The following is an 11540-nucleotide window of genomic DNA, read 5'->3' as shown; positions in this document are numbered from 1 at the left end:
CATAAGCATGCAATAACATATAATAATAACATAAGTATACAATAACATATAACATAAGCATGCAATAACATATAATAATAATATAATTACAATTTAATAATTATATTTATTTTAGCAGAAAAATGTAATGTTATTATACATATGTAAAATACTGCTTAGAGATAAATCATTAATGTATCATATTTTATTACTATTACAGTATATGAAATTAATACTATATAAATTTGGATAATTTCCATAAAACCGTCCTCTGGGGCATAATGCACACACAGGTACAAATTATTAATTTTTATTAGGAGATTATTGTCTTTGTGCACTTCCTCCCGCAGCAGCTTCTGGATTTGTCGCAGATGACAGCAGCAGAAAGATCAATGCAGGAACAATATACATCCACTGAAATAAAAATAAATAAAAATAAACGAGATGCACATTGTGCAAAATTGATATAATATACATATAAATTTCTTTCAATAGAAACGTGCTTACATATTTTGCAAGGAATGAACGGTTATCTTTGGTCTCTCCTCTCTCCCTCGCTTCTCGTTCTCGTTCGAGCTTTTGAATATACATAGCAGTATCTGGAATAGGACCTCCATCCGGATATCTGACCACGACATTAGTGGTCCACATATTTGTAAAGGGATTGTCTAATGTACAAGGAGCCAAGGATGAAATGCTCACGGCTATTGGCTCTGCCGCACTGTCCAACCATATTGTTACGATATCTTCTAGATCGGAACCCAGCAGATAACACTATAAATTGACAATAATTAGGATACGATTAACATATTCAAAATAAAGTAACAAAGTAATAACATCTATCGAATGAGACAAGAACCATCCACGCATCGAAATACATTTTGAATACTCCTGAGTGTAAGCATCCTTAAATAGATTTATTTACATCGATGGATCTGTATCAATGATACGTGGACGGTTCCTGGAAGTTTGTCAAGTGTCATTACCGCTGGCACCGAAGTCAGGAACGTGATCTCGCTACCGGATGAGGTGCGTGCAAGTGCCTTCAGCCTGTACTTGCCATCGTGCTCGGCAAGATTCTTCAACGCGCTTATCTGGGCCGGCAACAGGCCGTTTTGTCCTACAACGGACGCGCCACTACGCACGCTGGACACGGTGATGTTTCCTCGTTCCGTGAACACGGGCACCGGATCGTCGTTGAACGCGTGCCATAACCGCAATTGCAACCAGCCGTCGTAGTCGAGCTCGCTCTAAAATTTCGAAATTTTCATGTATTTGTCGAGTAAAATTTCTACAATAAATATCAATAAAATGAGTACTAACCCCATGAACAAGATCCACGAAGGATACGTAGAATAGTACACTAACGATAACGTAGGCTAAATACATTTTCGCGATGATGCACAGATCGTAATTAATAATGTGAAGATATATATAGTGGGGATAATTATAAAGTCACTGATGAAGGGCCACGTTTCATTGTACGACGGATTTCTAAAATCGTGGTATATTTGCTCTTACTATCATGTCAAACGTGCAGCTGTGCAGGCCCGTAAAGACACACAATGCGATATTTAAGGTTATAACATAACAGCTGTTCCGTTCCGCTTTATCCATAGATGACGTAATAGATATAAGACTGCATCGTTTAAATATCAAAATTAAAAAGAGAAAGAGAGCTTTGGAGTAGACGCTCTGTGGAAAATAATTAAAAAAATAAACAATAATGTTTTTACAATAAAAGAAATGCATATAAAATATTAAAATATATATATATATATATATATATATATATATATATATATATATATTAGATAGCACAGCGAGTTTCGTGTTATATATTTAAAAATATATATGATATATATAAACTCATATTTTTTTTATTAGCAACAATTTTAAAGTTTGATTTCCTAAAGTAAGGAAAATGAGACATGGCAATTGCGAGAATGTGAAGATGTGATTTTTTTTTGTAAACGTTTTGTATAGTTGTATAGTGTGTATGATGAATATTTTATTATTAAGGGATAGAGTGAACAAATGTCATACATATTTGATTTGTAATAGTGTACCTCCCATTGTTCTTATTCCGTTTAAAATGTAATGTGTATAATTTGTGTAGAGCCTACAAATACAATATATTTTAAAAAGTTAGCCACTATATAGATTATTAATTGCACGATGAATTGATACCTGTATGTTAGAATAAAATCGCATATTAATTGTGCTTCTCCAAAATCACAATATGAATAACAATTTGCTTATAGACATAAGCTTTTTCGCTTATCTACTTATCACATTGCAGCACTTTTTTTATGCGATTTAACATGATTAACACGACATTTCGCAATATATTTATTTAAAATTCTACTTAAATTTGGCAGAGACTCTTCAGATACGATGTATAACTTGATTAATCTTGCTCCGTCAACTCTTTGTCAAAAATAAAAACGCCGAGGCCTTCTCCAACTCTCTCCAAATTCGTCACGTGATCAGAGATCTCTTTTATCGCGTCCACTTGCTCCTGCAAGAATTCAGTCTCCAGAAAATCCAGAAAATTCGCGTCGTTGTGCGTCGAGGCGATCCCGTGTAATTCAAGCAGTTTCTGTAAAAATAAAAAAAGTCAATCGCGAATATTATTGTAAATTACATTACGCTAGATTAAAAGCAAGTACATATAATGTTGAAACGAAAGATAAAAAAATTGGGCTGGAGGAGCTGGGATTTGAACCCAGGACTTTCCGCATGCGAAGCGGACACTCTACCACTGAGTTACACCCCCAATTGTTACAAGGTAGCTTAAAATCGTAGTATTTGAAGAGATATACGTGTATCCAACGCAGAAATTATACAATTTATGATAATTAAATTAACGCAAACGGCGCGAGAAATTCTGAAAAATAATTAAGAAGACATACATAACTTGGTCTTTCCTTATTAGTCATCGACCCATTTAAGACACTTATCAGTATGATAATTCCGACTCTAACAATAAAGACATCGTTCTTTCTCTCTAGCATAATGCTCAATAAATATTAATAATTATTATAAACTTTCTCTCAGATTATTTATATCAGAAAAATACTTTGATAAAATTATTTATAAAATATTGATCAGAAATTTATATAAAAATTAAAATTAAAATAGAAATTCAACGTCGTCAAGTGTACATAAATTTAGATATATTGTTTTTTTCTCCCCTATATATATTCTCAGTGAAATCGATTACGCGCAATGACGCCGCGCACACACCTGGTTCACCTTCTTCTCCAGCTGCAGTGCCTCTGTCATAGCATCTTTTGCGCTGTTCCAGTCTCTCCTGGACGGTGCCTGAATGTCCGTCAACACGATATCGCCGCCTCGTTTATTCTGATAAGTCAGAAACTTCATGGCATGCTCGCGTTCCTCGTCCGAAGCTTTCTTAAAGTACTTGTAGAGGCCCGACAACGCGACGTCACTTCTGTCAAAATAGTACGCCTGCAACAAAAAACAGGATGATGCATCGAGAAGGGAAAAATGACATCGCGTTTCAGTAGAATTTTTTGGCCCATGTATCTCTCCAAATTTTGACATTTGCATACATAACCGCGTCTTTATTCGATCTTGACAGATCATATCAAGAAAGATTAAAAGGGTAGTGCTAAAAGAGACACGTGTGTGTATGTTGCTTTATCTAGGTGCATCGAACCGAGGAGGAAAAAAAAAGCTTCGAGATGTCGAAGGCGAAAGACGAAGTTAAAATCCAGGTCTGATCAATACACCGACTGACCATAGACAGATAGACATAACTGGCGTATAGCTCCAGGTTGATCTGCTTGTTGACCCCGTCCTCGCACTCCTCGTGGAAGTTCTGCCGCACCAGACTCATGACTGTTAGACGTGATATTAGCGTTTGACAATGTATATATGTGAGAAAACACTGCGCTCTCGCGATTAACTGTCAATAGGCTGCGAATCGATTAGCAATCGTTTGTTCGTGACGCGTTGCACAGTGTCACGAGTCTCTAGGTACGGGCTTTCAAAATATTCCGCAATCGACGACGGAATAGTCAGAATGCGAGACTGACACGCAGGCGCGGCTTCCCGATGGTCGGCAAGAAACGTCTTCTCTCTCGTTCTCTCTCTCTCTCTCTCTCTCTCTCTCTTGGCCTTGGTCAGACGCAATTAAATACTCGAGCAGAAACGGGGAACTAAAGGGACTAAAAGACGAAAATAACATGTATGCACGTTAATTTTTATAGTACGTAAACAAATTAGTTTCAGGTGACATATGCGCATTGACATTTTTTATTTTATTGTTATTTGAACAATAAAATACTTTTTGATAAGTGAGAGAAATGTTAAAAATGCATGGTAAAGAAACATATATAATCCGCTCTCTTATGAATAAGTCAGTTCTCTCTTGAAATTTGAAGATACATTTCTCTTGAATTTATGTTAAAAATCGAAATAAAATCTAGCAAGCTTTATATATTTATTCCCCATTTTCTGTCCTACTCTAACTTCTTATCTAACAATTATTTGCTCGATTCATTTTTCAAGCAAAGAAAAAATGTAAGTCTTTTTTTCAAGGTTATTGTTAATAAACTGCTATGCAAATTGTATGATAATAGGATGTCCGGATCTACTGTATATATACACATATCTTTACACGCACACAGTTACATCTTTGTATAATAATTTGTAGCAAACTTACTCTGTATTTTCCAGAAATACTTAATTATTAACACTCGTAGAGAACAATAAGCTTCTTGCGTGTCCTTCTAATTCGTAATATAACCTTCCGTTTGTACATTTCGAGATATAATGTATCGAAAAAAAAACGATAAATCGATAGGTCGATAAGTCGATTCGTCAGCTGGCGATTCTCACAATCAGCTGGCCGCTGGCCGCTCTGGTTGTTGACAATCAACTGATACCGCGTCATCGTCGTATCGCGAGTCATTCATCGAAGATAAATATACGGCGTAATACAGCGTAATTTTCGTGTATTTCCCACGAACCTCACGTGGTGTGTGAGAACATATTTATTTTTGCAGCCATGGTCGTCGTCGTTATTGCGTTTCTTTCGATAAAGGCACAAAATCGATAGAGAAGGATTATGTCTTCGCATAAGATTATATCGCGAAAAATGATCCGGAACAACGTACCTTATAAAATTATTACGATATTCGCGGTGATACTCGAAATTTCGGCTACCAAACATTGGTACGTCACCGAAAATGGAAGAATTCAGCCGCAGGTATTTCTTCTTTTCTCTGTACACAATTTCGTAGATACAAGATGCGTTTCAATCTTCGTAAAGAAATCACAGACGTTACATCGTCCTTTAATGTAGATTTAACACTGTGCATATTCCTGTTTATGTTTCAGCATGACAGTGTTTTTGACATGCGTCGACCATATGATCTTCTGGCGTTTCTGGAACAGGAAAAACGCAAGGAAACAGCCAATGCTATATATAAGAAAATTTCAAGGAAAGAAGTATCCATTGACAATCAGTTTGTTGGTTTAGGCATAGCTGATATAGAAAATTCAAATTCGGATTGTTTGTTATGGGACAAATCGTTGGCTGACGTAGATGCGCATGCCAGTATAGTGATCGATTACAGCCTCAGAGATGGAATAGAGTGAGTGATCATTAGTAATCATATTTAAATAAGAGCTTCAAGAATTATTCACGATTTTTAATGTCAAATGCTAAAACTTTTTGTTGCAGCCAAAGTGATTATATGTTATATAACGTAGTGGCAAACAGTAAACCAACAGTTCCAGACTGTCAAAATACATTTCCATTAAATTTTAGCATCTATACATTCGAACATCTTAAAGTAAGTGACACATTATTCTTCATCCAAGAATTGCACTACGATATGTCTACATTATTTATTTTTATCAGGCGATGCAGAATCGAAAGAATCTTACCCAACATAAAGAACTCGACTTGATGAAATATCTACAGCCGAATACTGATCTCGATGAATTCGGTCATCAGCTCGCCTATAGCTTATCTCGCAACAGGACCTCCTGGGTATACTTGAATCTAGCGTCGATTTATTGGCGGATTAAGGGAAACGCTTACAATGCTTTAGAGTGCAGTCGTAGAGCGATTGTGTGCGCTCCAAGGTAATATAATAAGAAACTCGCTCTTATGGGATACTAGAGAAAAGTGTCGCCAGAAGACCGCCCGTATAATTTCAAACTGATCTCGTAACGAAAGCATTGTACGTGATTAAGGCAATATCGCGATATTCCTCTTCTGACCACCGCCGGAATTTTACACGCTGCGAAATATTCTGGCGAAGCCGCGCTTATTTTACACGCGGCGATAGATCTTAATCCGATAGAGAGCCACCATCATCTAGCGTTGGGCCATGTTTATACATCTCTCGGTGATTTCGAACGGTCCGCAGCGTGCTATGATAATTGTTTGAAACTCACACCTGAAATAATAGAAGCCGAACAGATGAGATACGCTGTATTATGCCATCGTTTGTTGGAAACAACGTTATTATTATTCGATCAGTAAGTTAATATTGTTATTCCTGGTTTAAAAGAAATGCATACTGTGATATATTTATTATACGATTATTACAGTCGCTTGCGGAGTGTACTGTCGGAGATACACACGTATCATGATTGGAAAAAGGAGTGGTTCAAGCTTTACAAACATATGCTATGGGAACAAAATATTAAATCCACCACGAGGGAGATTAAACTCGCTTTTGCGCGAGAGCAGAATCTACATGTACTCGCGATAAATCCAGTCGAAAAATCAATTCATCATATTGATAATAACATCGTACTGTCTTACATGGATTTGGGAGATAGAAAAAAAATGGCTGAGAACATGCTGCAGAATGTTCATGGTAGTCTACATTTGTTAAAAGATCTGCAAAATCAAGTAAAGGAGCGCAATCATGTCACGAAAGGTATTTTTGGAACAAAAATTTATAGATTAATTATAAATATATAGATTATAGGAATTTTTGCATGTTATCATTAATATAAAATTCATTTAATATTGCTACAGATATAGCAGAGGAAATTGTGGAATATGATCATATGTTTGCATCACCGACAAAATATCCAAAATATCATAATATAGAAATAAAGAAAGGAAACGAGGATTTTGAAGCTGATCATTGGCCAAAGATATCTGATTGTGATGGTTCCATGTTAATGTTTGGAGATGGAAAACAATATCTGCCTATTTATTTGTCGCCTGAAAACAAAGGTTACGCGTAAGTGTACTTCAAAGTATACTTATATATACTAAGCCACATTGCGACACATTAATAGTATATATTTTTCTGTATGTCATTAGAACGCATTTGTTCGTGAACGAATTGATCGATATGGAACCATGGAAGAAGCATCCATTACCATGGCATCCACCAATATGCCAAACGCCTAAATCATTTAATAAAAAATATATTACACGTATACTATTAGATGCGACTACGCAGCAACGTTCACCGGATGCTTCTCTGAAACCATTTTTACATAATTTGGTTCAAACTGCGGACTTGGCGGAAATTGGTCAAAGGATTTTGACAGCAACTAAGGCGGTACGATTTACCTCTCTATTATTAGACATAGCAATTATTATATTTCTGATTATAAAATTTAACTGTGTGTGTCAATCTCAAATCAGAAAGTAGCAGCCTCATGGGTATTGTCAATGCTTGCATCTCTACATTGGAGAATAGTAGGGAAACCTCGATTAGCCTTGGACTGCCTACAGTTAGCATTGGATGATGTTCCTACAGAATTCAGAGATGTACCTTTTGTTAGTATAGCTTCGATATATCACAAAATAGGTTTAATTGATGATGCTATAAGAATTACAAATGAAGCCTTGGAAATTAACGCTGTAGAGGTATATATGAACTTTTATAATACTAAAAATAGCGATTTTGTTTTTTATACATTGACGATAAAAAAATTATTTAATAATAATGATATATATATATATTTCAGCCAATGACCAATTTCTTATTTGGTATATTATTGAATATAAAAGGAAATCAAACAGGAGCTATATATTATTTGAAACAAGCATTAAGAGTGGATTCAAACTTGTACGATGGTAAGGCCTTAATGTTATTGAAGACGTTGGCCTGTCGAGAAAAATTTAATGTTGTTACGAATCATGCAAGTATGTCTAAGTATATATAATTACTATTGTTTCATTACTATATACACATTCTACTATATAACTGTAATATTATTAGATTTAATACATATTTTTAAAATGCTTGACACAATTTTCTGTCACATTTTTATTTTATATTATTTTACACTGAGTTTTTCTTGCATTTTATCTTGACTTGTTTTACATGACATGATATATATAAACCATTTTTTCTCTTATTAAACAAAAATACTAGAATTTAAAGGTAATAGAAAAATTAAAAAGCGAGAATAAAAAAATATATAAGTTAATTTGAGCAAATAATTCCTTAATCACGCTTTTATGGAAAATTCACAATTCAAACTTTAATTTTTTTTCTTATGTTACATGCACTTATATTTGCATGAAATGTATTGTTTTTTTTTCAGTTGATTAATTTTGTTCAATGTCAATGGTACTGTATTCTAAAAATGCAGGTTATTGTGATGAATAATGACAAACATTGTCATAATCATAGGCTGTGAGAAACAAGGAATTAATTTATCCAAACATTCTACGAACCTGCCTTCTGTATTACTTACTAAGTATAATCTACAAGCAAGTGATACATTTTTGCGCAAACGACAAGCCAATTGTAAACATGTTATATATGCTTCAACAAAGACTGAAGAAATAGGTGCGTATTTTCGCACGCATATCTTAACAAATAGACGCTATGCTTTTTACACTATGTATTTTCTATTTGACACAAATTTACGTTTGTTTTTGCTTGAAGTAAATCAAATTTAATAGTTTTGGCTTACAATTATGCGCACTTTTATGCTGTCATAATCTTGTCTTGTTATTTGTTGCTTTTTTTCCTTGTATACAATAGTAATACAATACTAAATGTAATAAAGATTATATTCTTACTTATTTATATGTGTTTATATTATTTTACCTGTTATGGACGTCATGTAATGTTTGATATTAACTATTGTATTTGGTATATTGCAAATTTTTTAATACTTAAATTTCTTAATGAAATAAATACTTTTTGTTTCTTTGATAGAAAATGATATATAAATTTTCTATTACTTTTCTATTACTATATACTTATATTTTGGTTAGGTTAGGTTAGGGGCTAACTATAAACTAAAAAATATTATTATAGGAACATATTGCTGGAGTAATCACAAAATCGAGGTAATGGATGTGTCGTACTATAATAAGAAAGAAAATATGCGTCAAAGTCTCGTACATTCATTACTACTTCCCAATAGCGCAACTAAACTACATGAACCACACATAGATATAAGTCGAATTTCAGATGATGTAAGCAAATGATACGATACGAACAATCTCCCACATATTTCCTAGATAATAGAAATGGATAATATATATATATATATATATATATATATATATATATATATATATTATATATAAAAATTATATTTCATATTATTTTATGCACACGCATTAGATTCAGATTTTTTACATATAATTTTATTAACTAATCAATACAAACAATCTGTGAATAGTTTATATAAATAATTATATAATTTTTAATACCTTTATCAAAGAATATGCTACACTCATATATCGATTGGACGTTCGTTAAAATGTCTGACAATCAAAAAGAATCATATTACCCGAGTAAGGATGAATGTGATGAGCTCAAGTATGAGGATTGGGCTGCTTCTCTATTTGTATTTCATGAATTTATACGACGAAATATGACGTACGTAATCTGAAAAGTATGAGAAAAATATAAATATAGTATAAGCTCCTGTATAACATAGTACTTTTATAATGGATTCGGATATAATGTGTGGTAAAAAATTAGCGACAATACGGCATATATAAAGCGATAAATAAATTTCAAATTTTTAATCGATTTTTAATTTCTATAAATCTAAATTCTACTTCATACTTCAATATTATATTTCGGATTATGTACTGAAAGAATTCTATCCTTTGTCTGTTCTGCTTTAATAAATATTTAAAATTAAATAAATATTTTATTGTTATAATTGTTAAAGACAAAAATTATATTTATTTTAAACAATGTATTTTTGAATTTTATATAATTCTCATTAGTATAGAATGTATCTCCGCGCAATTATACGGGAGTTTATTGTATATCGTATACAAATTATTTCTAAATTGACATTTCGATTTCAGCATTGAAGATGAGATCGAATCATTGGACGACAATACCCCGACTTTACAACCGACATGCGACAAAGGTAATTCTGAAATAAATCGCATAACCGAAATGGTGCAATTTTCACGATCGTTGCAAAACAAAACTGAACTGGATATGGCCGAGTGGCTGATGATGATAACTGGAACGCAGAGTGATACTTTGCAAGGACTCGGGACCAAAATTGCGTTTGCATTGCAAAAGGTAATTCGTCAAGTATTAAGTATTATAATTCGTCAAGTATTAAGTATTATAATCATATTCTTGTTTTTTTGCATTCACATACAATATCGTTTATTATTTCGAATTAGCATTGTGCTTCTTGGACCTTGGCGATAGCCGCATCATTTTATTGGCGCGCGACAGGCGACAGTCGCAAAGCACTGGATTGTATGTGGCAAAGCCTGGAAAATACTCCGAAAAATATACAAGACATACTTCTCGTAAATCTGGCGTCTTTCCTCAGTTCGCAAAATTATCTCTACGAGGCCCTCGAAGTCACTCAGATAGCGCTTTCTATTGGCCCGGACTTTATAATAAATCATTATGTTCTCGCTAATCTTTATGCCGCTTTGGTAAATTAAATATTTCACTAAATGTAAAAATTACATATCATATAATCAAATAAAAAAAATCAACGTACTTATTCTTACAGGGTGATTTTGAGACTGCTGCAAGTTTTTACAAATCCTCTCTGGAGCTCGATCCAAATTTCGAACCAGGTATTACGAGGTTGAGAGTGATATTGTGCTTTTTGTTATTCGAAGACAAAAGATCCGAGATGGACGAAATACTGCGGAATATTTTGTGAAGCCGTCTCCTGCAAATCATTAATGACAAATTATTAAAAGTGCCTTTTTACATTGTTAATATGGAACACGAAGAAATAATATAAAAGCAATTGTCATAGACTATCATGTGTATTTTTAACTTTCTAAAACTAAAGAAATATTTTTGGATGATAACAGATACGTTAAAATTTTACAAAAATTTAGAATTATTTGAATAATATAAATTTTTAAGTGAATCATCGAACTTTTAAAGTTAATGTTATGTATACGCGTCAATGTGTAAAACAGAAAAATATGAACACTTTTTTTTAGATATATTATTTAATTATTTATTTATAAATTATTTAATTATTTATTCATATTGTATGTATTCTTATAATTGTCGTTATTTCTCTTTGTTCGTCAAATGAAATAAATATTGTATATTACTAGAACGTGAGAAGTCTAA

At 33.2% G+C, this 11540-nt stretch overlaps 3 protein-coding genes, 1 long non-coding RNA gene and 1 other non-coding gene across 6 annotated transcripts in view; 1 reads left to right on the top strand and 4 right to left on the bottom strand.

The window, feature by feature from the left end:
- Positions 1-86: 86 nt before the first annotated feature.
- Emc10 (ER membrane protein complex subunit 10) lies at positions 87-1601 on the bottom strand. Its single transcript, XM_083043631.1, has 4 exons — positions 1303-1601; positions 966-1229; positions 487-753; positions 87-393 (listed from the first exon to the last, which is right to left on the bottom strand). The coding sequence occupies exons 1-4, from the start codon at positions 1366-1368 to the stop codon at positions 301-303; spliced, it is 690 nt and encodes a 229-aa protein (XP_082899757.1). The 5' UTR covers positions 1369-1601; the 3' UTR covers positions 87-300.
- Positions 1602-1851: 250 nt separating this feature from the next.
- On the bottom strand, positions 1852-4047 carry Fer3hch (Ferritin 3 heavy chain homolog). Its single transcript, XM_083043632.1, has 3 exons — positions 3746-4047; positions 3229-3453; positions 1852-2581 (listed from the first exon to the last, which is right to left on the bottom strand). Exons 1-3 carry the CDS (start codon positions 3842-3844, stop codon positions 2390-2392), a joined length of 516 nt encoding a protein of 171 aa, XP_082899758.1. The 5' UTR covers positions 3845-4047; the 3' UTR covers positions 1852-2389.
- Positions 2687-2758, bottom strand: Trnaa-cgc (transfer RNA alanine (anticodon CGC)). Its single transcript has one exon. It is a non-coding gene; the product is annotated as a tRNA-Ala (tRNA).
- A 779-nt stretch (positions 4048-4826) lies between the features above and the next one.
- On the top strand, positions 4827-11374 carry LOC145939367 (tetratricopeptide repeat protein 17-like). Its single transcript, XM_083043630.1, has 16 exons — positions 4827-5218; positions 5350-5606; positions 5696-5807; positions 5876-6102; positions 6214-6501; positions 6574-6908; positions 7010-7220; positions 7304-7547; positions 7634-7858; positions 7960-8137; positions 8631-8789; positions 9267-9427; positions 9679-9836; positions 10280-10505; positions 10613-10876; positions 10957-11374. The coding sequence occupies exons 1-16, from the start codon at positions 5078-5080 to the stop codon at positions 11110-11112; spliced, it is 3342 nt and encodes a 1113-aa protein (XP_082899756.1). The 5' UTR covers positions 4827-5077; the 3' UTR covers positions 11113-11374.
- LOC145939370 (uncharacterized) overlaps positions 9715-11540 on the bottom strand; it is a 23600-nt gene continuing 21774 nt past the window's right edge. For both annotated transcript variants that reach the window (XR_014425819.1, XR_014425818.1), the window contains exons 3-4: positions 10945-11121; positions 9715-9845 (exon numbers count right to left, since the gene is read on the bottom strand). This is a non-coding gene — a long non-coding RNA (uncharacterized LOC145939370). The remainder of the gene's footprint in view (positions 9846-10944; positions 11122-11540) is intronic.

The sequence above is a fragment of the Prenolepis imparis genome, unplaced genomic scaffold, assembly GCF_030444845.1.
Source record: "Prenolepis imparis isolate NDT839.2.m4 unplaced genomic scaffold, iyPreImpa1.0 SCAF_8, whole genome shotgun sequence".
NCBI classification, from domain to species: Eukaryota; Metazoa; Arthropoda; class Insecta; order Hymenoptera; family Formicidae; genus Prenolepis; species Prenolepis imparis.
The sequence above is the reverse complement of the archived record's forward strand: the minus strand, read 5'-3'. Positions and strand labels throughout refer to the sequence as shown.